Below are 27,121 nucleotides of genomic sequence, written 5' to 3'. Positions count from 1 at the left end.
CGAAATAGGAAAATAATTAGAGGACATATATAAATTTATCACAAATTATCTTTTACAAAGTATTGAACAATCAAACAGTATATCTTTACTTATAGTCTAAGCATACAATGTTTTTGATGGAATAATTATAGCATATTAAGGGGAAAACATGCTCTATGCCTACAGATCTAGAGTTTGGTTGTATCAACGGGTCTATTTTCCATCTTGCTGCAAGTTGTGCAAAGTTCACTGTTTTCTTTCTGTCATTAAATGTCAATTCATTATTGCATACTACATATTTAATTAATTTATAATAGTTTCTTTTTCAATTTGTTTTTTCCATTATTTACCTTGCCTATATTCATTGTATTGGATTGTATTGGAATTGCTCAATTGATGCTTTTATCAATACCTGGTTATAATAATTTTGAACATTTTAACTCAATTCGAAGGAGTGTGACGGACAGACAGACAAACAGACGACGGACGAACCCATTTTAATAGTCCCCTGTTTTCTTCGAAAGGCGGGGGACAATAAGCATACACACCAATTTTGAACATTTTAACTCAATTCGAAGGAGAGTTATTGTGTTCCAAAGTCTCAGCAAATCAAATTGCTTATCGCTCTGCTTAATCTGAGCAGAAAATGCTCATTATCGATCTTAGTCAAGGTATTACTGTAATGAAACTATACACCAAGTTTCATCACTCTCACTTAATTAGAACTAAAGTTATAGTGTCCCAAAGCATCAACCAATCAAATTGTTTATCTACTTAATTAGAACTAAAGTTATAGTGTCCCAAAGCATCAACCAATCAAATTGTTTATCTCTGCTTACCCTAAGCGGAACGGACAGACAAACAGACAGACGGACGAACCCATTTTAATAGTTCCCTGCTTTCTTCGAAAGGCGGGGGACAATAAGCATGAACATTTACTCAATTCGAAGATCAACCAATCAAATTGTTTATCTCTGCTTACCATAAGCGGAACGGACAGACAGACAAACAGACAGACGGACGAACCCATTTTAATAGTTCCCTGCTTTCTTCGAAAGGCGTGGGACAATCAAAGTAGGAGAGTTATTGTTTTCCAAAGTCTCGACCAATCAAATTGCGTATCGCTCTGCTTACCCTGAGCAGAAAATGCTCATTATCAAACTTAGTCAAGGTATTACTGTAATGAAACTATACACCAAGTTTCATCAATCTCACTTAATTAGAACTAAAGTTATCGTGTCCCAAAGCATCAACCAATCAAATTGCTTATCTCTGCTTACCCTAAGCGGAAAATGCTCATCTTCGAACTCCATCAAGGCATTGACCTAATCAACACATACACCAAGTTTGAACATTCTAGCTCAATTAGGAAGAGAGTTATCGTGCCCCAAAGTATCAACCAATCAAATTGCTTATCTCTGCTTACCCTAAGCGGAAAATGCTCATCTTCGAACTCCATCAAGGCATTGACCTAATAAACACATACACCAAGTTTGAACATTCTAGCTCAATTAAAAGTTATCGTGTCCCAAAGCATCAACCAATCAAATTGCTTATCTATGCTTACCCTAAGCGGAAAATGCTCATCTTCGAACTCCATCAAGGCATTGACCTAATCAACACATACACCAAGTTTGAACATTCTAGCCCAATTAGGAAGAGAGTTATCGTGTCCCAAAGCATCAACCAATCAAATTGCTTATCTCTGCTTACCCTAAGCGGAAAATGCTCATCTTCGAATTCCATCAAGGCATTGACCTAATAAACACATACACCAAGTTTGAACATTCTAGCTCAATTAGGAAGAGAGTTATTGTGTCCCAAAAAGTGTGACGGACAGACAGACGGACGAACCCATTTTAATAGTCCCCTGCTTTCTTCGAAAGGCGGGGGACAAAAAAATATTGTCTTAAATCTAACATCCAATAAATACAACAATGTCAATGGTAAATTCTATTTTCACTAACATTTTTATACACAAGTCCATGGCTCTTTGAATAAGTGTAGCGACTAGAGATCACCCCCCCCCCCCCCCCCCCCCCCCCGACAAAATACACGATCTTGAATCATAAAACTAAACAGGCCAAAAAAATGCAGAATGATAGAAACAAAATTACATTATTACGACTGATTGAATTAATTAATGACAGACTGAATTAATTTACTAAAACTTACTGATATTCTTTATTGTAAGTAAAGCCAATAAAAGGTAGATGATTTCCTGCAAAAGCTTTTGGTGGTTGAAACGTTTCATTGACATTATCGTCTTTTTCAATGTCATCAAAATTACTGGTATCAACATCACTTGATAATTCTGGTACAACAGGTGGAACAGCTGTAATGACAATAACAACATAATAACACCTGCATAACTGAATACAAAACTATATGGACATTAAGCAGAAACTTACCAAGACTTAGAGGAACTAATGAATAATAAAGACAGGCCAAAAGATGTTGTAGTATGAAAACTTGAACTGGAGTGGAATAAATGAAATTAAATGGTGTTTAATGTGCTATTGTTCTGCATTGACTGGGCTAATAGAGACAGGCATGCGTCTACAGTGTGCTATGAGCGAAATTTTGCGTGAACAGCAGCACTACAGCCTATTCTTATATCAACAATCAAGGGTTCTTTTACGTGCACTCAAATGTGTACACTGGACTTCGGTTTTTCAAATTGGTGTAAGTCATCAAATACATTTGTTGCATTTAGGTAAGATTTTCCGGTGTGGTTCCCTCTTGTCAGTGAAGCAGGATGAGGGCCTGACAAGGACAGCTGTCTAGTCATTCAGATGGGACAAAAAACCAAGGTCCTGTGTACACATTGGTGTGCACTTAAAAGATCCCAGTAGGAATTCGATATAAGAGTAGGCCTTTGTGCCGCTGTCTGAGCAAAATTTCCCTCATAACACACTGTATGGCGTATGCCCGTCTTCATTAGCCAAGTTCGGGGCAGAACAGTAGGATGTTAAACCCAGTCATTGTTTCTTGAGGCGCGCGATCGCTCTCGAGTGCCTGTCGCGCACCAGAATGTCGACTGAGGGGAGGTTTTTCTCCCTCGCCTTAAAACTGAAAATCGCTCTCCATATTTGTAAATCATGGACATGTATATATTTGGTTCTTTTTTTTCAAAAGAGTGTGAAAGACTCACATTCCGAGCGCCACCATGCTGTCATTGTGAACATTTTTTTGGTGTATTCGATTAGTATAATGTGATCGCACAAGGTAATAAAATTCCGATGAATATGTTGCTAAAAATAGATGGCGACTGTGCACCATTGGTTAATTTAACTGAAATGAAAAGTAAAACTCTTGCGATACGTGAGAAATTACGAGAGATGGCACGTGAAAATTTCCAATGAGAATAATTCCGGAAGAAATAGATTGTATTTTAATGGAATTTTCAAGCGTTTATGATTATATTTTGAATAGGGGTTATGTTTTTAAACAAAATTTATACAAGCTATATATATTTAGAAATGTCGACAACTATTTCTATTGGAATACCGTATGTACTGTAGTTATAGACGACAGTAGAAGTTTGACTTGACCGTACGACTACAAGAGTGCTATTTAGCAGACGATGTTTATTATCATTTATATGTAACCAAGAATGACCCCCTTACACGCAGTTATTGATCTTCAGATCTATTTATCCCATACAAACAACTAATCACTCTCCTTAATATCAGATCATTCTCCTTAATTTCTAAATCACTCTTCTTATCGAAACTGGGAGAGCTTTTTAGGGGAGCGATTTTTTTAATTTGTTCATTAAGGGGAGCTTTTTTCGGCTCTCCTCTAAAATACAAAAAACAACGACTGTAAACCCCATTTCATTTCATTTCATATGTAACACAAGAATTAGTAATTATGTAAGTGAATTCCTGTGCAGTGTATGAATAAACAAATGATGAAATCTAATGTTTGTTAGAAGTCATTCAGCCATATGAATCTTTTGATAAAATTGACATAAAGAAATAAAAACCTCCCTAGAAAGGATTGGGTGAGTTCTAACACAAATGTCTTTTTATGGCTTTCAAGTCATAAAGAGAGTTGCAGTTGGGTGTCCTTATTCTTAAATCCCTTCCTGATATTATTATTATTGCTCTACTTACTTCTTCTAATATCTGTCCACGTCCACTGATCAGTTTGAAAAAATGAATGTTTTTTGATTTCGTTAACACCATTTCTGCCCAGTCTCTCAGTTCTGAAAAAGAAGTCATTAATTTCTGAAATATTTTGAGAAACAAGACTCACTGCCTGGTGAACCAAGTGTAAAATAAACAAAATCAAGGATATTACCAGGTACCAATTTTAGTCAATCAAGAAAGCAGCCTACTCTTATTTCAATTTTAAACTGTCAGGAGATCTTTTATGTGCTGCCATTGGTATACATGGAACATCAGTTTTTTGTCCCATCTGAACAACTAGATGCTTTTTCTTGTCAGTTCTTCTACCCTGCACGAATGATAAGGGGAAACCAGGCTGCAAAATCCTGAGGAACTTCCCCGGCTAACACTGGTAACGAACCTGGGACTTCCTGATTGGTGAGCCATTGCCATACTTATCGAGCCACCTCCCAGCATAAAAAATGATCAAACAGTTAATATTCATCAACTCACCGTTCAGTAAGAAAGGCACAAATTAAACTTTTAGCATCTTCGGAAACCTCTATATCTGATGGGAACTGTAGTGAATGTTTATGATCCATAATTTTACCATATGTTCCCACTAAAGAATCAGCATAAAAAGGAGTATCTCCTGAAATATACAAATCAATCATTTAGAAAATCAGTTTAAAATTTCTAATCAAAATATATGAAAAATTCATGTTTCAATTTGCTAAATTGGTCGAACATTTCTTTTCCATAAATTTTTGTCTATAAAAGTTTCAAATTGATAATATTAATCCATTCATTTCTGGACAGTCCATTAGTGAATGCAGAATATACTACTACACACTTTTTGTGATTGGGAGACAGTGCACACAGTGTAACATAGGGATTATTTGTAGTTGTACATGAATCATAAACCCTACTTACCAACAAGCATTTCATACAAGAAAACTCCAACAGACCACCAATCACATTCTCTACCATAAATACCTTCACCACCTTGTGATTTTAATACTTCTGGTGATATATAATCTGGTGTACCTACTGCTGTATCAGACCGAACTAATCCATCCTATAATAATAATATATGTGGGGTTTAACGTCACCTCGATATAAACTAGGATACAATTCTATTTCAATAATTATCAGGCAAATAATGGTCTTTAGCAGTGGGATGAAACCCACAAGGTTGTCAGGTACAAGCTTGACTCAATCATCAATGACAATATCATTAACAAAATATAACACAATGATATCAGGCCTTAAATAATGGCCCTAGTTACGTCTGACAAAAACGTCAGGCACCACAGAAATATTACCTGAAATTTTGACCTTTGTGACAGTCACGTATCAAAAATATTTTTAAAAAAAAACAAAGAAAAAAAGAAAAATCATTGTATTACAATAATACACATAAAGTCTACCATTGTATTACAATAATACACACAAAATATACCATTGTATTACAATTATGCACACAAAGTATACCAAAATATCCTTGTAAAACTTACAGCATCCATTCTCATACAGGTTCCAAAATCAGCTAATTTTAAGTGACCTTGTGCATCTAATAACATGTTATCTGGTTTCACATCCCTACAAAATAAATGAGAGATGATTTAATTAAGTACACTGTACTATATACAAATACAGGTATCAAAATATATAAATTAACAAGCCAACAGTGAGGCTGATGTCCCCTACCGAAATCCCAAAATAAATAGATGACACATATTAAATGGCCTAAATCGCTAGTATTTTGGACCTAGAAATTGACAGAAATGGGTCGCAACGCATATAATAATGTAATATGAATGTATTTAAACTGATTTACATTGAACCGTTTCTGTTTTTACTGTAATTTCTAAACAGTTATGTTCGCCGAAATATGCCAGAAGTTTCAATCGAATGGCAATTTCTAGCATCTGGTTATTCCAGTCTACACCGATAATATTTATTGCGCATGCCCTCCAGATAAGAATATGATGTCACCGTTTGACATGACTTGTGCAATATGCCTAGCCTCGTTTTTTTGAGTCCCTTATAACAAATAGCGCTGAAACGTATTATGGCACACGATTCGTGTACCAATCGTAAAATGTTTATTTTGTCTTAAATATTTGATATCAGAAGTTCATCTTTGCCCGGTAAGAGCATGGCATCAATGTTGATTTAAATTGACAAATAATTTGTGTTTTCAATGTCGAAGATTTTGGATGATATCGAACTGCATATCTATACCTAGTCCAAGCAAAAAAAATATTTGTAATGGAACTTAGTCAAGGTTTTGATGTAGTGAAACTATACAATAAGTTTTATCACTCAATTAGAATCAACGTTATCGTGTCCCAAAGTATCGACCAATGAAATTACATAGCTCTGCTTAACCTTAGCAGAAAATGTTATTCATTGAATTCAGTCATGACATTCACCAAAATGTTCATCAACGAACTTAGTTAAGGTATTGGTGTAATGAAAGCATACACCAAGTTCCACCACTCTTACTCAAATAGAATCGATATTAATGAGCTCCAAAGTCTCAGCCAATCAAATTGCTTATTTCTCTACTTACACTGAGCAGAAAATGCTCATTATCGAGCTTAGTCAACGTATTGATACAATGAAACTATACACTGAGCTTTATCATCTCACTTAAATACATGTATCGTGTCCCAAAGTATCGACCAATCAAATTGCTTATCTCTACTTATCCGACGCAGAATATGCTCATCTTCAAACGAAAATGTTATTTTTTTGATTTGCATAGAATGGCGTTACCAGTGTCAGTGACCACTATTTCAACTTTTCCTTTCTTGATCAGCAATTTGTTGCTCTATATTTAAAATTCTAGCATAACACAAGTGCGCCGAAAAGAAAACACCTACGTTTTGACCACTGATGTTTTGATGACTAGTTTTAAACCCTAATCAATTGACTCCTATTAGCACCAGTTTACATATAATTAACCTCTGTCACTGAAATGTCAGTGGTTAAAATGTTATTCAACCTAAAAAAGATTGACAGATTTAAATAGACATGTACCAGTTCCTCGATCCCACTCAGATACATAACTATAACTGATATCATGTTAATAATAATGAATCAACATGGAATTAAAAGCTACTATTTTTAAGAACAGAAAAGATAGGTTGCCAGGCAACGAAACATACGCCCACAGCAGCTAAATCGTCCGGGCAGTCAACAAGTGTATAACACTGTGTATAAATTTAAAGTCAATCGGATATTAACTTTGACCTGTAGAGCGTCCACAAGATTTTTTAAAGTGATCAAGGGCCATAACTCTGGCAGTAATTATCGGAAATGGCTGAAAATCAATAGGCTTCTTCGTCTCATGACCTTAAACACTGTGTATAAATTTCAAGTCAATCGGATATTAACTTTAGCCTGTAGAGCATCCACAAGATTTTTTGAAGTGATCAAGGGCCATAACTCTGGCAGTAATTATCGAAAATTGCTGAAAATGAATAGACGTCTTTGTCTCATGACCTTAAACACTGTGTATAAATTTAAAGTCAATCGGATATTAACTTTGGCCTTTAGAGCGTCCACAAGATTTTTTGAAGTGATCAAGGGCCAAAACTCTGGCAGTAATTATCGGAAATCGCTGGAAATCAATAGGCTTCTTCGTCTCATGACCTTAAACACTGTGTATAAATTTAAAGTCAATCGGATATTAACTTTAGCCTCTAGCGCGTCCACAAGCAATTGTGGACGCCGGACGGACGGACGGACGGGGGCGACGACAATATACGACCACATTTCAATGTGGGCGTATAAAAAAAGATAGATAGAAATGGGGTTTAATGTCCACTTGACACAAACTAGGTCATTTCAGGACTAACATATGGTTCAATTTTATTTCAATATTTTGCTTGCACGTATGGATCTTTAGCTGTGGGAGGAAAACAGAGGACCTGGAGAAAACTCACATAAAAGGAGGCAATCGAAACATGTATGTTCTAACCTTATGTTCTAACGTGCACGCATTAAACCATTCAACTACCTTCCTACCCCCACCCCGCACCCCAGAAGAGACAAAAAAAAAGCCAAAAAATCAAAAGTTGACCAAAAGAATTCCTGGAAACAACTAAGAAAACATTATATTTAGGAATTTTGTTTAAACCCTTCCATTAAAATAATGGCCAATGTGTACACAATCAAGTCCAGTAAATCAAAAATCTGGTTAGACCAAATTAAAAACAGTTTTTATCGAATTATGTGATATATTTCAAGTAGTAATAGTAAATGAGAATTAAAGACTATATCAAAATTTATTAGGTCAAATAATAATAGTTTATTGTATACTTGATGGTATAATATATCCAATATACACTGAACTTAATATACTACTTAGCTTATCAGAATTTCTCAATTACTATCATTGTGTTTATTGAACACAGTATTTTAGGATAGTAAAATGTAGTTTAATAACAAGTGCTCTTTAAATTTACTTTGTCAATATAATAGAATAGGTCAACTGGTGTAATAGTCTTAATGTATCTGGGGAGACAGCAATTTTTACATCATTTGTCTTCGGATTTTACAGAATTGCACACAAGACAATTCAGTCACACTTCAGCATTGAAATTGGTTTGAGAGAGTTACATGAGATAAAAAATTAAAAGATAGTTAATCAGGCAACAAAACAAACGCCCACAGCAGGTAATTAAGTCGCCTACAAGGTTGTCACAGAGTAACAACCCTTGATTGGCTTCTAGTTCTTCCCAATGGAACATAAACTTTGTGTATAAATTTTTAGTCAATACAGGACGACTGACTGGTGAACAGACAAAGTTGACAACAAAATATGACTAGAATAAGGTATTGGACACCTTATTCAACTTTAATAAACTTAAGCTACTATTTACTCTAAATAGCAATGTGTTTTATCGCATTCATATAGTTTTTAATGCTACAGAGATCAGAGTAGGTTATGTTTACAACCACGATATTGAAATAACTTTTAAAAAAAAGTACTGGTACATTACAGGTTTTATAATTAGCTTTTTATTTCAAATTATCCTAACCATAAGAATTGTGGTTACTTTTACTACAGATCTCTTCGTATGTCGGAATAACCCAGCGTTATATATACACATATTGTTCTCGTGATATTTGTGGTTACCATGCATTTCACACATAACTAGATTTTGGCTTCTTTACAAAATACACGATTTGTAAATATCCTTAAGATAGCTCTAAATACATTCAGAAACCAAAAAAATACATGTTAATAATATCTTCATACTTGTTTATCAAATCTACAAATTCTTTTTATACCATTTATACTCGGCTTTATTAGAAACATGTGTTTTTGTTTAAATAGAATTATTTCACGTAGATACTGGTAGTGGATATTTTATTTATCTTAATACATTTCTAATGTTGCTGGAGGGGATGAGAAAGTTCTTAATATCTTCCATATTGTCCTTTTAATAGTACCCATGACTTCCGACACATTTAATGTCATTGTTATTTTTCAGTTTAGAAATTGGATGCTTTCCAGGAATTTTATTTCCAAGTGGCACAAATATAAATAAATGAAAGTGTTTTGCTGGGCATTAATTGATTTAACTATCTAGACTCCTTTAAACTAACATCCGTGATAAAAACAAAAGTTTTTCATTCAAATAAATGTTTTGTTAAGGAAGACAGACAGACAGGTCATAAAATTTAAATGTTGTTCTTTTCTGTCAAATTATAGATGAAGTGCTTCCACATATTGTGATTTTGGGGTTTCGAATATTCTAGACCTACATGTATGTTCAAATTGTCAACAAATAATCGAGGGGTTGTGGTCAATATGAAATAAACAACCACTTTAAAGATAGATTGCTAGGCAACACAACATACGCCCACAGCAGCTGAGTCATCCGAGCAGTCAACAAGAGTTGTGGCATATTTTTTCTAAACCAAAATGTATGTTCAAATTGTCAAGGAATAATCGAGGGGTTGTGGTCAATATGAAATAAACAACCACTTTAAAGATAGGTTGCTAGGCAATGAAACATACGCCCGTCATCCGAGCAGTCAACAAGAGTTGTGGCATATTTTTTCTTTTGTCGGTAATGAAACATTTATAATACACTAAAATCTGATTAAGAGTAACAACTCATTGAGTAATTATCAGAAATCATTATAATTTGTTTGGCCCATTCTAACGTTTAGTATACAAAACATTTAATATCATGGATTTAGCTGTTCAAGTTATCAAAGATCATTGAAAATCAATATACATTGTACTTGTTCGTCTCAAGACCTTAAATTCTGTGTATCGATCTACAGTCAATCGAAATGATTATTTAGGAATAAACACGGTGTATAAATATTAAATCTATCAGATGATAACTATGGTCTCTAAAAGCATCCACAAGAGTTTTCAAAGTGATCAAGGGCTATAACCCTGGCAGTAATTATCGAAAATCAGTGAAAATCAATAGGCTTCTTCGTCTGATGACCTTAAAAACTGTGTATAAATCTAAAGTTAATCGGATATTAACTTTAGCCTCTAGAGTGTCCACAAGCAATTGTGGGTGCCGGACGGACCGGCAGCAATATACGACCACATTTCAATGTTGGCATATAAAAATGTATTTTGGTGTTTAATTTGTATACTTAAACCCACTTTTATTCACAGGTACCCTGTGAGATCTGGTGGGACTGTTACTTTAAATGGATCACAAAATGGAATATTATTTACATATATCGACTATATTAGAATTAGTCTTAATAAATCATTCTTTTTGAAATGTACAGCATGCAATAATAATCAAAGCTACACATGTACTTTAGTTTGGCAGTTTGATGCATTGAAATCCATTCCAAAATAAACAAAGTGTCCATTTCAATACATTCATAGACTGGTTATCTTTTTGCAAATAGGAATAACCTGTATAGCAGTGGTTCTCAGAGACCCAGTTACATTCCTCTCCTTATCATCCCCGATTTCCTCAATTCAGGCCCTATTTTGAATTGTTGTTAAGTAATTATTCCACCATTAAACTATTACAGTGGTAAACCTCAATAATTTGATAGTCCCTAATGGTATTAAGTTTGAAGTTGCAATGTGTTGTAAATGGATAATTCATGCTCACAGTAACAGTTGTGTATATTGGTTTTTCATTTAATATTATTTATACACAACTCACTATTTTTTCACAGGTCAGAGTTCCTCCCATGACTAAAATTCCTACCCTGGGAGGCATGTGCCTTCTGTTTGAGAATCAATGCCGAATATCTACACAACACAGCAGGGACATTTTGGAAATAACATGGCATATTATATTAATATTAGTTCAGGAATAACAAAATAAGCAGTGCAAATCGATACTCATTTGCAACACAAAATACTTCTGTAGAGCAAAACATTACTGATCAAGAAAAAGTTTGAAACAGCATTGCTTCATTGAAAATGGTAGTAAATAATATAACCACTATTTGTCCAAATTAGTTTTCAAATTTATAGTTCTTAGTGAAAACTGCTATGCAATCAAAATTTGTGCCCTGGAGGAATCCTCCTGTCTTAAAGTCAACATTCATACAAATTTAATAAAGTAAGTTTACCTGTGGATAAATCCCATTGAATGAATAGCATCTAAAGAAATAACAACTTCCGCACAATAAAACTTGGCCCATTTTTCAGGAACATCATAATTACTCATTAAATTAACTAAATCTCCACCAGGCATGTAATCCATAACCATGTATAAATGTCTCATGTTTTGAAAGGCAAAATGGAGCTGAAAGAAAGATACAAATGGTTGACATGCAAGATATGCCCACATTTTGCAAGAGATGGACAGAGAACAAGCTAAAAAAAAAAGGCAATTTTTCCAACAACCCGAAGCCATAATCCAGGAAGTTAGTCAGATACACACAGGTATCGAAAGGAACACAGATCTTTTGGATATAAACATATATTTTAAGTTTCATCAAAATCGGATAAAAATTGTGACCTCTAGAGTAGAAGGTCCACAGCCTTGGTATTACAATTACATGTTCATACTTCTACACTATTTGCAGTTTCTTTCTGATTTTCACGAAATTCGAACTCAGCTGTCATTATGGTGTAACGGTGATATGTTTGAATGCTTTTATTTTTTTTAAATTGGATAAAAATTGTGACCTTTAGAGGGTCCACAAGCTAAAAACACGATTTTTGTACAATCAGGGGCCAATATCCAGGAAGTTACATTCCGATATGTGCGAATATCGAAAGGAACCGAGATCTTTGGGATATAAACGGTAACAATTGTGACCCTAAAAATGTGATTTTTCATACAATCAGGGGCCATAATCAAGGAAGTTACTGTCCGATGTGCGCCAATATCAAAAGGAACCATGATCTTTGGGATATAAACCTACATGTACATTTTAAGTTTCATCAAAATCAGATAAAAATTGTGAAGTCTAAAGGGCTCACAAATAAATTGTGGCTTGACATTTTTGTTAGGTGTTGAAGAAACCTTTAACCTAGTCCTGAATGACCGTAATAATCTTTGCAGGAACAAAAACTTTCAGTTTGCATAAAAGTGTTTGACAAAAAGTCCCCAAGTCCCCCTACTCTCAAAGTGCCTGGATAGCCAAGTCTACATATTTGCCAAAGTGGAGTTTCAAGTGATCATGACAATTTTCACATCACTTGGCTTTTAATTTGTACATGTATATCTAAGCCAACTTTTATCAATGTGTTGTGTACCCTGTTAATCTGAGAATGTTCTTAAAACACAATGTGGCAATGAAGGCCTAGTGCCATTTTATTTATTCAAATTTAACAAAAATAAGGGCTGAAAAGTTTTCTTCAGATAGTGATTTAGAGTATTGAAACAAAAAATGTAGGTTAACTACAAACTTGACCTAGATGTTTAGGGGGTAGAAATTAGTTGCGGTTTAAACATCAACAGATGTGTACAATGAATTAAAGATTGTAGCATGGAATCAATAAAAAAGTACTGGTAATGCAAACTTTATTTAGGACTGATCAATCTTAATTATTTGGGGAACAATATGGTTTCTATCAAGACTACTTTTTAATGTATAATGTATATGTTTATGGTTTATTCAGGAATATTGGGCCTTTAACTTTAAATGAATATTGGAGCCACGGTATCTAGAGGGTTCTAAATTGGATCCTCTGGTAATGGCAGAAAAAGTATCTCAAATTTTCCAACCTGGTTTCCCCATGTCTATGGTGCAGGACAGAGGACCTGACAAGTAAAAGCATTTAGATGGAACGAAAAATTGAGGCCCATCCGTGTTTTTGGTTGCTATGGACCTTGACAGTTGCAATTTGATGAAAAGAGTAGGCAGAAACACTGCTGCCTGATCAAGAATTTCACTATAGCACACCACATGCCCATCTTAATTAGCCTTGTTTCATTTAAACAAATAATGTGGAGATGATTGAATTATACCTGAGCATGTAAAAAATCTATTTAAAAATTCCAAATCCTACACAGAAATCTATTTAAAGACAAGATGAGAAGTGAACATGTCATTAGTTGTCTGGTTGTTAATAATAACTAGTGATACATGTAACTATTTCCAGCTACAAACAGGTTGGTTGAAGAAATAATTACTTTAACATTAACTGTTAAACGTGTGAATAATTGTTAATGGTTCACCAAGTTCAACTTGTACAAGGTAATTCAATAACGTTTACATCATAGCAGCTTAATTTACTTCATGAATGTCAGGTGTAGTTTGCCATAAATGCAGTAGAATGTCAGAAGTGGTATCAAGTGTTCTAACAGAACAGATTGTAATGTCTTCTGATTTACACCTGTTACTACAAAGAGATAGTTTGGACTTTGATTCATAAGAAAAGTCTCAAGATGTTATTTTTCAGTACCTGTTGTCATTTGATCTAAATGTTATTTATAGCAATAATGATGATGATGTTTACATACCTGTACGATCCATTCACTGTTAGCATTGGACATAATCTCTCTTTCTTCCCAAAAAAATGCCGAATCAGACCTTTTAATCTGAAAGTAAATTTGTGAATGTAATAATTACAAGCAATCATGATTAAAATTGTTGTTTCTGGAAGTGGTTAAATATACAACTAGTACTATGGAAACAGATATATTCTGTTATCTTTAAGAATATGTTTGAGATATTCAATTGATTACAAGTAACTAAAATAATAGTAGAATACATGTATCTCAATTATAAGAAAATAATTCAATACAGGTTTCTTTTGTATTAGCATTGAGCAAAATTATTCAGGATTTCTATTAGTTAAATAATTATATAAATTGATATAACAGGTATTAAATAGGAATTATTGGTAAAATGCCCATTGTTTGTAGAGAAAAAGCAACATATAACTCATCTTTTTTTATGATTAAGATTGCATTGATTGCTCATATACAGTAATGTGTTTATCATACGTGTAGATTTCCCAGTAATAATAACAAATTTATATTCTTGCTACTGTATTTGTGTACTTATTTATGCTTTTATAATGCTAGTACATAATAAATAATTTGTGTTTTTGCCACTGTGCTGTACTTGTGCATAAGGGGGTCCTATAGCAGTGGAAGTAAATTGGAGGACCTAGAGAAAACCCACAAGGTTGGGCACACGGTATGTACTGTAGATGTAGGTGAGTTTAAAATGTACATGTACATAACATTTATATCTTACTATAACAAGAAAGAAGATATAACTTGCGCTTATCGGGTCTTTAGCAGTGGGTGTAACCCGGAGGACCTGGAGAAAACCCACACGGTTGGGCAAGCGACATGTACATATAGGAGAACTTACATTGTATATAAATAACATTTGTATCATAGTATTCTTACTACTGTGATGTTTTGTTTGTTTTTTTACATAGGGCAATTATTCAAATTTAATTGTTGTATCTGATGGCTGTACGACTTAAAGGAAATAAATATTTCAAACCTTAAAATGGATGCAATTCATTTTTAACTATAAATATTATATTCAAGCAAGTATTTGTTTGTTTTATTTTACATTATGCTTTGATAATAATCATATACATCACATAAGCTACTGCAGTACTGGTTAATAACTTATGTGTCATATATGAATCATTCCACAAATCAAAATAATTCACGCACTGATTGCTATCTGACAAATATTTTTATTATATTTATACAATAGAAAACTAAAGATCCCTGACTGTGCAAGCCGGTCTCTGACTGTGCAAGCAGGTCAACATTTATTTAATTTGAATAAATTGGAAATATCCAATATTTAAGACAAAATAAACATTTTACCATAGGTACACGAATCATATACCATAGTGCATTGCATCGTCATTTGTAACAAGTGACCAGGAGGAGTGAGGCTAGACATATTCCACAACTCATGTCATACGGCGATGCCATAACTTATCTGGAGAGCATGCGCAATAGACTGGAATAACCAGACGCTAGAAATTTATATTCGGTTGAGACTCATGCCGTATTTCGCTGGACCTAACTGATTTTTTATTTTTCAATTCTTTTATCCGAATATTTAAATTATGAATCGATTGTCAGAATGTTTGTTAGAGTAACTATTAACATTAGATTAAGTGTTACTTTGCTCTTATTTTTTGAAAAAAATTTCACAAGTTGATTTCCTTTATTTTGTTAATGTAGAATGGTAATGAACTGCTCTTTTCATTTTCTTTGTTTTATTTGTTTCGTTTGAATTTGATTTATCTGTTTAGATTTTGATTGTTTAATTTTTGTTAATGAAGTTGATTCTTTTAAACTTCGTTTTTATTTTTGAACTCTACTTGGTGTAGGTGTTCATCAGGTAATACCTCGACTGAGTTCAATATAGAGATTAGCCGGTTGATTTGTTGGATATAAACCTTTGAATAATAGCGCCTAACAGGCAGCTGTGTTTAATTATGTTCTCCTGATTTTGATTGTTTCTGTGTGTTTGAAGTATATGTTTGTGATATGCGCTTAGAAACACTTCACGTGTAATGAAGCGCTATATAAATCGAACAATAACAATAATAATAATAATTAATTAAGCGTGTATGTTAGATACAGACAACAAAGACTATATTTATACTGTGTAAAGCCAGTGAATGTACATCACATCAGACAAGTGTAATATCAGTTTCCTGTTTAACCTACAACTAGTAAATAATTGCTGGCAGTCAAACAGATTTGAAGCTTTAAGTAAACTCCTGTCAGTACTTAAGAGAAGTACAGTATTCATATCACAATTGCTGCCCACTTGTTTATGTAATTGTATGTGTGAAGCATAGCAGGGTTTCAATTACTTTTTGGCTTGTAAACTTTTCCACTGCTGCTAACCTACTTATATAGAGTAAATAGGGATGTTATATAGTAATGTCTGTGGAGACAGGAATAAACATCTGTTTATGGAGCTATAAAATCAGATCTAATGTACGAATAAAAAGAACTTTATTTAGAACTGAAAAGAAATGTGGCATATAACATCTTACTTTGCTGACCGAACCGGGTTAATAAAGAAGAGAATATGCCATACAGTGTGCTACATGTATGACAGAAATTTTGGCTAGACAGCGACCTGGTCTAACCCTATATCAAACTGTCGGGGAATCATGTTGCCAGTGGTGTACATGAGATTTCAGTTTTGACTAGAAGCCCTTCGTCCTGCACCACTGACAAGGGCAAACTAGACTGGAAAATCCAGATTCACTGTGGCTCCCCGTGGAAATCTGCTATGACACTGACACTTGATGTTAAAAACAGATCTGTTTAAAGATACATTATGGGAGATTAGATAAAGAGCTGGCAGTTCTCACTATAATAGTTAAAAAATAGATAATGTAAAGGGAATTTCCTGAAAATTTCAGTCAAATCGATCCACTCTGAACAAAGAATTTTGGGCCTAGCCTCAATCATCATTACTAAAGTCGGTACGATAAAAAACATAGCCTTGATTATCCATTTTTTGATTTAATCATGAATGAGTGTTGAGCAGCAGATCGGTTTATAATCCAGTAAATATTGGAGGCTAGCGATGACATCAAGAGTTGATTATGGTCTGGATAAGTTAATTAATGTCTAATTAATAATTCAGATAACATTTCAGGCCTAAAGAAAGACCTACAATTGGCCGATTTAGCTCTTGCATAATGTATGTTTAAGTGATGATGCTCAATTCACAAATTTAAATTTAAAAAAAACAAAACAAATTTCTTCTTTTTTTAGAAATTTAATTCTAAAGAATCTTAATAATGCTTGATGTATTGGTTGTTTTACCCCCAACAAGTATAGTTTTATTTCACTTTATTTGAAATGACATTAAACCATTGATTTGTGTATTTGTGGAAGGTTTAATTTTAGAGTAGGACAGATTCTCGATAAATGTTGACATTTTCTTCATGTTAGCTGAACAAAGCATGATCTTAAGTCTTCCAGTTGGAAATCAAATGTAGAAATGTTTATTTTGGCATGGGCAATACAGAAACGATTGACTTTGTGAATACTCGTTATTTTAGTAATTTAAAAAGTGATCCACTTAATTTGTAAATTAAAATACGTAACATTTGTTCTTAGTACATTTTAGGTACATAGATAGAGATTGTTAGTTGCCAGTCAACTAAATGCTTACTTTGCTGGCCACTTGATATTAGGTACATATGTATTCGTTAAAGGACAATATTGGTGTCAGTCATGATAAAATATGTCATAGAACTGGTTAAATACATCCCAAATATAATTTTAACACAGAGATCATTGCTACGGGAGATGTGTAACAAGCACGTGAAGAAACGGGAAGTGACGACAAACATGACAAACACGAGTTATCCTACTATATAACTGACTGAAGTAATGAGCGATAACAGACACGCGATCGAATTTCATTTCACTGATAATTCAGTTGAAGATGAAAAGTTATTATATGAGACAGTGAGAGGATATCTGACAATTCAAAAAAAGAATTGGCTGTCATTAGATAAAAGATAACGAACAAATTAGAAAAAGTCTGTGCATTACCATGTTTTTATTAAGAACAGAATGAATAAAAACGGGGGAATGCACGGGATTTTTTTATTTTTCTCGTTTTCCCTTATCTAGTGACAGCCAATTCTATTTTTGAATTGTGAGATACCCTCTCACCGTCCCATATAATAACTTTTCAACTTCAACGGAATTATCAGTGAAATGAAATTTGATCGTATGTCTGTTATCGCTCATTACTTCAGTCATATATAGAAGGATAACTCGTGTTTGTCATGTTTGGCGTCACTTCCCGTTTCTTCACGTGCTTGTTACACATCTCCCGTAGCAATGATCTCTGTGTTAAAATTATATTTGGAATATATTTAACCAGTTCTATCACATATGTAATTATGACTGACACCAATATTGTCCTTTAAAACGTATCAATTCTAATTTAACGTCCACACAACATAAACCAGGGTTGTTTGGTTTTTTTTAGAATAAATAATAATTCACTTGCTCATACAGATCTTTTGAAGAGGAAGGAAACCAGAGTACCCATTAAAAGGTTTGACAGGGGACCCGATTCCTTGTCACATACAAACATGGGGTCTAACCCACAACATCTTAAAGATACATTATGTAAGATTTAGATCAAGAGCTGGCCGTTCTTGCAATAATAGTTCAAAAATAGATAATGAAAAAGGAATATATTGAAAATTTCATTCAAATTACTATATTCTGGACAAAGCTATGACTATTTGAAGATCTAGGTTGTTTATTATCGTAGCAACAGTACTTGACTACCAAGAATAAGTCTCAATTATTCATTTTATTGTTGAATTTCTAAATCTTGTGGGTGTTCAAATCCATTTAAATCTCGGCCATCAAATAGTGTATATAGTTGATTATAGGCTTGTCATGTGAATAAATATCTAAATAATAATTTATATAAGATTTGAAGCCAGAAAAAATACCTGCAACTGACAGATTTAGCTCATTGCAGTATATACATGTACATGTAATGCATCTTTAATATCAAACTCATGACTACATGAATACATAAAAGGCCTTGTTAGAACATTGAACCCACTTTAAATCAATCTGTAAAGAGTTTTCAAAAGGTTCCAAAGGGCAGACCACACGGCCACTCAACCAATTTAAAACCAAAATCATCTATAGAGTGTGTTTGAAAGGTTTCAAAGGATTAATGTAAGAAAGGTATTACAAGCTACTGAAGTCAGACATTGAAATAAAATATCAATGGAATAATAGACATCGTTATAATAAATGTAAATATTTAAAAAGTTCTTTTTTTTTTTTTTACATCAACTATGTAAACAATTTTGTGGTGGATTATATAGGCTTAAATTGTGATCATAAAATGCATCTTTGAGAAGGGTGTGTCCAGTACCGATAATAAGACAATAGTGTTGATTTCATCTCTAAGCAAGAAAATCATTTCTACAAGCACATGTATAACAAGTGAATTAGAAAGAACAGAAAGGGATGTAAATGGGTCTCACTCAACATTTAAAATCAACAAGCCAACAGTGGTGCTGATGTCCCCTGCCGAAATCCCCCCCCCCCCAAAAGAAAATAGATGACACATATTAATTAATTGCACATTTTTCTTTTTCAAAAGTATTGAGTAATCAAACTGATTATCTATACTTAGTCTAAGCTTAAAATGTTCAATATCAAACTCAGGTTTTGAAGTACATGTACCTGGTAGTGAGTGAAACTATGCACTTAAGTTTTATCACTCTCCATCAGTTAAAATCAACGTTATCTTGTCCCAAAGCATCGACCAAAGAAATTGCTTAGCTTTAATGGGAAATATTAATCATTGAACTCAGTCAGAGCATTCGCTTAATGAACATCTATACCTCAATTGTTAAATTCCAAAGTCTTGACCAATCAAATTGCTTATCGCTACTTAGCCTAAGCAGAAAATTCTCATCATCAAACTTATTCAATGTATTGATATAATGAATCTATCTATACTCAGAATTTTGTCGCTCTCACCCAATTAGAACCAAAGTTATCGTGTTCCAAAATCTCAACCAATCAAATTGCTCATCTCAGCTTAGCCTAAGTGGAAAATGCACATGAACGAACTATGTCAAGGCATTCACGTAATAGACACCTACACCAATTTTGAACATTCTACCTCAATTAGAAGGACAGTTATTGTGTTCCAAAGTCTCGTCCAATAAGACTGAAATCTCTACTTTGCCTAAGCAGAAAATGCTCATCTTTGAACCTCATCAAGGCATTGACCTAATAAAGACCTACACCAAGTTTGAACATTCTAGCTCAATTAGAAGGAAAGTTATTGTGAAGGGCGGACAGACAGACAGACCGACCGACCCATTTCAATAGTCCCCTGCTTTTTCGAAAGGCGGGGGACAATTAAGTCATTTTGAGACTAATTAATTATGTTGTTTTCTAAAGTGTACAATATGCATATTTTGACAATTAAACAATAAAAGAAAATATGAGATACACAAAATCATTTTAGTACATAATACTGGTTAATAATCATGTCACTTCTACAACTGGAGACGAAAATTTCATATGTTACTTAACCATGTTAAGCAAATCTTGCGAACAATACAGAACTCAATATTTACATTTCAAATTTTCAGAGAAGTTAAAGTTAAAGGCTCAATACCACTCTTGTTGTAACTGAATAATATGTCCTAATCTTTATTCTGGTCAACAAATTGTACTATTTTAGAATATTTCAATTAATTGATGATACAAATTTCATCTTAACACACCTTATTTAAAAATTTTGAAAAATTCAACAAAATGGTTTGAAACGTCTAACGGAATCCTTTTCAAATTAAACGTCGATTTAATAATATTTTCGAACCCTCTGGTCAAGTAAAATAGGATGTAATGAATAATTTACACAACAGGTAGGACACTTAAACATCTAGTACTTAGATAGAGATATTATTTATTATCTGGAGTTTTCAAGACAGCAAGAGTGTTATTGTCCCTTTAAATGGACTTTTTTTTTTACCACATTTAAACCCACTTTATTTACAGTGCCCTGTGCAATCTGGGATTTCGCCTTTAAAGAAACAGATTCGTATAGGAACCTTGACTTGACCTCTAGAAGGTAATAGTTTAAAGCTACATGCATATGTACATTCACACTTAAAGATATTTTTTAGTAACAATTTGACCAAATAAACTTGTTTTGTATCTGATGACCAGGAAATCAAATCATATGACAAGAATATTGCAAACAATAATATTATGGAAATGGAATCAATTACATTCAGTATTTAAAAGGATATGATAAACTGTCATAAAACGAATTGTGGTAAAAACAAGTTAGCGTCACCATTTATTTTGGCTAAAAAAAATTGTATGATGAGATCTCTTAATTCAACTGATTTAAACTTGAGAGATGATCAACCTTTTGATCAGTTAATATTTTGATTTCGTAAGTTAATTAAAAATTTAATAAAGAGTACATGTTAGTTTGAATCTAGCGATGAAAGAGAGAGAGAGAAATGGGGTTTAACGTCCACTCGACGCAAACTAGGTCATTTTGGGACTAACATGGTTTAATTTTATTTCAATAATTCGCTTGCGCTTAGGGGTCTTTAGAAGTTGGAGGAAACCGGAAGACCCGGAGAAAACCCACGATTGGACAGGCGACCCTACTCCTTGTCACGTACAACCGGGGATTCGAAACCACGCCAGTCGACTCAATGACAGACTTTATGATACAGCGCGCGCACGCTAACCATTCAGCCATCCACCCCCCCCTCTAGCAATGAAAATTAGATACGATAGTGACCTAACAATACAAATGACAATCAGTTGCTTTAGTAATTGCACATTCAAAATGTGCTTGGTTTGAAGAATCTTGTAAGATAAAATGAATCTGGCAAACATATTTTTCTTGGTCAATCTGATTAAAATACAAATCTATATTTTGTTTGTTTTTTTTTATACTTTCGATGGCCTACACTAGATGAAGATCTGACAAGTTGTACTCGAAGGTCGTGTCAGGGGTTGTACGAGCGGCTTTTGACCCTATGACGTCAGACATTGATTAATCAATCAACGTTGGCGTTTCAAGTGTTTTACCCACAGTTCCGTGTATGGCACGCCAAGAAGACGCCGTAACTGACTGTTTCATTGGCTTATCCCTCACTTCAACCAAACCGCCGTTAATATAACAACTCTTCCAGATCCTAGTGTAGTAAAGACAAGTAAAACAAAATTTTAAACTATAAAAAATGAAACGAAATAGGATCTGTGTTTTAATCAGATTGTTTCTTGTTATTCTGTATTTAGAATTTCGGCTTTTGAGGAAATTTAAACACAACTAAAAAATGTAAAACTCACCATTTCATATTTATTCAATAATTTCATGGCAAACACTTTCTTAGTGGTCCGATGCCTAACCTGCAAACCAAAAGAAAACAATTTTAGAAATACTAATGTATGATAGTAACACAAACTACATGTATAGATATGGAAATAGAAACAACTCTTTCCTAATGTTATATTTACTAGTAATATATATCTCGTTTTGTACATCTATACTTTAACATACATGTAAGTTCACTTTTTAATCCTTTCTTTTTCAATCCCATTTTTATGGCTTTTATTCTTAAGGTTATTTAAATCTCTAAATATGCTTTACACATGCACTATTTTTGTTTATACAGGTATTAAGTTGGAATTAGTTTTTTTCAATAGTTGATAAAGGGCAAGTCCACCTGAAATGTTCTCAATAGAAATCTTATGTCCATGTACAGTACATTTATCTACATTCAATAAGAGTCTCTAAAACTAGAGGTTTATTTTAGGTACATGTAGATTATTCATTCAACAATAAAGTCAGAAGTATATGTACATACCAACTGAACCTCCCCAAAGGCACCTCTTCCAATAACTTTGATCTTTTCAAAATCCTCTGCTCGCACTCTTTTCTCCTTGAGAAAATCCACGGATCTTGAGTCTGTTGATAAAGTATATTAATGATTCATCAATACATGTATATTGCATTTAAAAGATTTTGAACTAACTGCAATGCACATTTTCAATTGCACTATTAAATCTAAAACAATGAGTCTTAAATGTATAGTTCTCATACATGTACATACTTATTTTTTCATCATATTTACATACATGTAATTTCTCAGAAACATATATTAACAAGAAGTTATTAACGGCAATTGGTGAAATTCAATAGGATTCTATGTTTTACTAATTTGAACAATGCATAAAAACTGAATACAGATCGGATGATAACTTTAGTGGTTCTACAAAGTGAAACAAGAACCATAACTCTAGAAGTAATCAACGGAAATCGTTGAAATTAAATAGGCTTCTTTGTCTCACTATTAATGTAAACAACATATATAAATTTCAAAAAGATCAGATAATAAATGCACATGTAGTCTGTAGTATGTTCACAAGAAATTGTGGATGACGGACAGAGGGACGGGCGTACAGATGTACATGTAGAGGCAACAGCAATATACAGGCATATAAAAAATAACCTTCAACTCACATCTATTAAGAAAGCTTTCCACATTTTTGTTTCTTCTAATGGCAGGGTTGTCAAGATCAGCAACAATACACGCTAATCCATCCTGAAAAATATCAATATCATTGACTTTAAAAAATAAAATATACACAAATAAACTTCATCATGTATTATACTAACATACAAGTACATGTAGATTTCAGTATTCATTCAGTATCTTACCGAGGAACTCTTTGCTTTGACATTTTACTATACAGTACCTTATATTAAGTAGGGTACATTCATTGTAGGTCAATGCTTGGACATTTGTTAATTAGGAGAGTCTCTGTTTATTTAAATTTCTTGGTGATAAAGTCTATTTAGCAAGCAGTATCACCTCATTTAGACTAACGATAGCAATAATATGCTATATTTTTGCTGACTTATCAAGAGTTAATACATGTGCATCCTCTTGTGTTTTTATTTTGTACTTCATTTAAAGATGCATTATGTAGCCAAAGATTTAGCTAAAGAGCTGGTCGTTCTTGCTATAATCTTTTCATAATAGATAATGCAAAATTAATATATTGAAAATTTTATTCAAATTACTTGTTTTGAGCAAAGTTATCACTGTTTGAAGTCTTAACAAGATGTGGCATAGATTGTTACTTGTTAACCGCGAGTCAGCCTCACTCTCCATTCTTTAATTAAATCATTAAATGGGGATTGTATTTCAATCCATTATTTAAAACTCCACCATCCGATAGTCTAGAGAGTTGATTATAGGCTTGTCATGTAAATAAACATCTAAATAATAATTTAAATATACGGTACATAATGTATCTTTAAACTAGTACATGTACATGTATCTCTGTTATTCATCAGTCAAACACGCATCAAGTAAACATTTCAGAAATATAATGTATGATTTAAACCGATCAGTAGCAGACAAATTGTAAATTGAAATCTTGAGGCGATTGTACATGTATCATTGAGTTAGGATATTATAATATATGTATGCAGGTGACATGAAGTTAGTTCAGTGAAAATATAAGTTTCAATGCACATGGAGGAACCAGACCGACCAACTAAGGGTAAAATAACTAATACATGTATGGACCACTTGTAAGTAATATTGGTCCTTGTAACCATTTCATCAGGAATATGACCATATTATTTGTGTGGTCTACTCTCAAAAAGCATACATATACATTTAATTCAAATGTAAGTGCAATAAGAAAAATATGTTTCACAATATATCTTTACAGGTGTTCCAAAACATATCCTGTCTCATGCACAACACCTATCAATAATTAGGCCTATACCTACATTTAACTAGAAGGTTACTGAGTGCAAGGCCACAAACAGCGTCACCGATATTTAATGCCAAAGTTCAATAAAAACATTGGTAACATTTTGGAATTTGACAAAGAGTCGTCGGAAATCAAAGTTCATAACAATCTCTAATTAACAGATATAAGCTGAAGTATGACTGGAGTTAAAGTAAACTATATAAAATAAAAACTTAAATCATCAAGACAATGTGTATACTTTATGCCTGTTTCAAGTTGACTGGTTCTCTGCAATGCACAAGCAACCATTGTTAGTGGACTGAAATGACCTGTCAAAACAGGGTCAATCCATGATTATCTGAATGATGTTACACAGAAAATGTCAACAGGGTCACTGCAGAGGAATTTGCTTCCAGATAGCAAGAAGTTGTGACTCATGCCTCGATGAAGAAGAAAATCACACCTAATAATTCTGCTCACAGGTCATGCATAAGAATAATTTATGAAACATTTTATCACCTACCAATAATCCATCAATATTTAGTTCTGAATTCGGATCTTGCAACTTTTGTTCTAACTGGGTAATTCTTTGTCTAAAGTCTGAGTCAGACATCACCATGTTATATCTGTCTATCTTGTCACAAAAACTGTTCTAATCTTCAACATGTAGACCACTGCTACTTCAGATTTTAACAGATAAATTTAGTACTGGTAAAATAGAAGGACATGTATTCATTTGTCACTGATGACATCTGTTTATCAATAAAGTTAAATCATTTTAAAGATTTAAAACACTAAAAAAAACAAACGAACTGGCTTTTCGTTGATTAGCGCCAGAATCCGCGGAATGTCACCCGATTTATAACTTGTAAGTTCTATGTAAACAAAGTAATTATTCGGTTCAAAATGCGCAATTTATAGAATGTCAATGTCCAGCATTAAATACACACTGAAAAGTACTTGATGGATTGGTGTTGTAATTGTAAAATTATAGCTTGAATTTGTTTGTAAATTAGACATTTAGACTGACTGTATTGCGATGATCAGTCCATGAAATGACGATGCGGTACCGAACTTGTCTTGACATTCATTCGGTCAACTCGAATGTTTATACAAATGACATTAATTTAAGTTTGATTCACGTTATACATCGTATGTCTGGTATTTCTGGACCGTTAATCAATCCACACTCCTTTAGATTAAACAGGTAATTCCTAATTAGCACAGGTAAAGTAGTAACAATCCACGAAATCAGACGGGTGTTTTCCGATAAACCTCGGGTTTTTAATCCTAAATCAAGATGGCTTCTACCCAATTCGTACCAGTACGTAATCCAGTTTAACTTAAAACAACTTACATTAGAATATATAATCACATTGTAAAGAGTAAACGTCGCATTGCCATGGGTTAAAAAGTAATATTAATCTCAAACAAGTTGCATAAGTATGGCTTTTATCTCTGCAAAAATATCGATTACATTAAAGTTCACGCGCCTTGCGAATCGGGTAATCAAGGGATGTAACTCCTTGATATACGCACATATATTAGGAATCAGACTGTCCTTGCTACATTTTGTTGCAGAATTCTGACATTTCTCGCCACACCAGGTAAGCATTTATTTCGCTGTGGGCATTAAAGCATCCATTCTCCGCTCGGACTACTAATTCCAAGCATAATCAATCAAAAGAATGCTGATTTGGAAAAGAATTAAAAGGTATAAGTTTAGAATAAAAATCATTTTAAGTCAAACAAAAATGACCAAAGACAAACAAAACTATATTAATATGACCTATAAGTCATATAATAATAATATGTGTTGCAATAACCTATTTTAAAGGGTGTATGGCTCTATTCTTTGGAACCTTAAAAGAGGGTATACATAAAAGCATATTTTTTGTGCAAACAATATTTTATTTTAAATGGATGAAAACGCACCAGGGAACAGGCAGAGCCTACACCAACCCTCACCTCATTTTATATTCAATTTTTTAAAAAAATTGTCCATTCTATAGGGGTTTTTTTTTGTGTTTTTATTTTTTATATAATTGTTTTGTCATTTGTGAATCAACCATTACTAATTAATGCATTGTCTTGTATGATATGCTTTCTTTGTTCATTAAAAATGGCGCCCAAAACCATAGAAATATTGAATTTTAATTCGTGTTTTTAATTTCGAATTTTATGGAAAATATTGAGTTATAGGTTTATTATGTGATTAAAATGACCCAAGTCATCACTACATGAAGACCAAGGTCAACCAGCTAAAACTTATCAACAATACCTGTAACCAATCCG

The 27,121-nt window shown here is 33.3% G+C and overlaps 1 protein-coding gene across 1 annotated transcript in view; it reads right to left on the bottom strand.

Moving 5' to 3' along the window:
- The window catches only part of LOC126817837 (rho-associated protein kinase 2), a 39,661-nt gene extending 13,540 nt beyond the window's left edge, over positions 1 to 26,121 (bottom strand). The window contains exons 1-11 of the mRNA XM_050544999.2: positions 25,350 to 26,121; positions 23,580 to 23,661; positions 22,924 to 23,024; positions 22,406 to 22,465; positions 14,030 to 14,107; positions 11,685 to 11,860; positions 5,612 to 5,696; positions 5,028 to 5,172; positions 4,608 to 4,746; positions 4,101 to 4,192; positions 2,155 to 2,314 (exon numbers count right to left, since the gene is read on the bottom strand). Coding sequence (XP_050400956.1) covers positions 2,155 to 2,314; positions 4,101 to 4,192; positions 4,608 to 4,746; positions 5,028 to 5,172; positions 5,612 to 5,696; positions 11,685 to 11,860; positions 14,030 to 14,107; positions 22,406 to 22,465; positions 22,924 to 23,024; positions 23,580 to 23,661; positions 25,350 to 25,445 — 1,214 coding nt within the window. The 5' untranslated portion in view covers positions 25,446 to 26,121. The remainder of the gene's footprint in view (positions 1 to 2,154; positions 2,315 to 4,100; positions 4,193 to 4,607; positions 4,747 to 5,027; positions 5,173 to 5,611; positions 5,697 to 11,684; positions 11,861 to 14,029; positions 14,108 to 22,405; positions 22,466 to 22,923; positions 23,025 to 23,579; positions 23,662 to 25,349) is intronic.
- Positions 26,122 to 27,121: the final 1,000 nt, after the last annotated feature.

The sequence above is a fragment of the Patella vulgata genome, chromosome 4, assembly GCF_932274485.2.
Source record: "Patella vulgata chromosome 4, xgPatVulg1.2, whole genome shotgun sequence".
In the NCBI taxonomy this organism is placed as follows: Eukaryota; Metazoa; Mollusca; class Gastropoda; family Patellidae; genus Patella; species Patella vulgata.
This window is presented reverse-complemented; position numbering and strand designations above follow the sequence as displayed.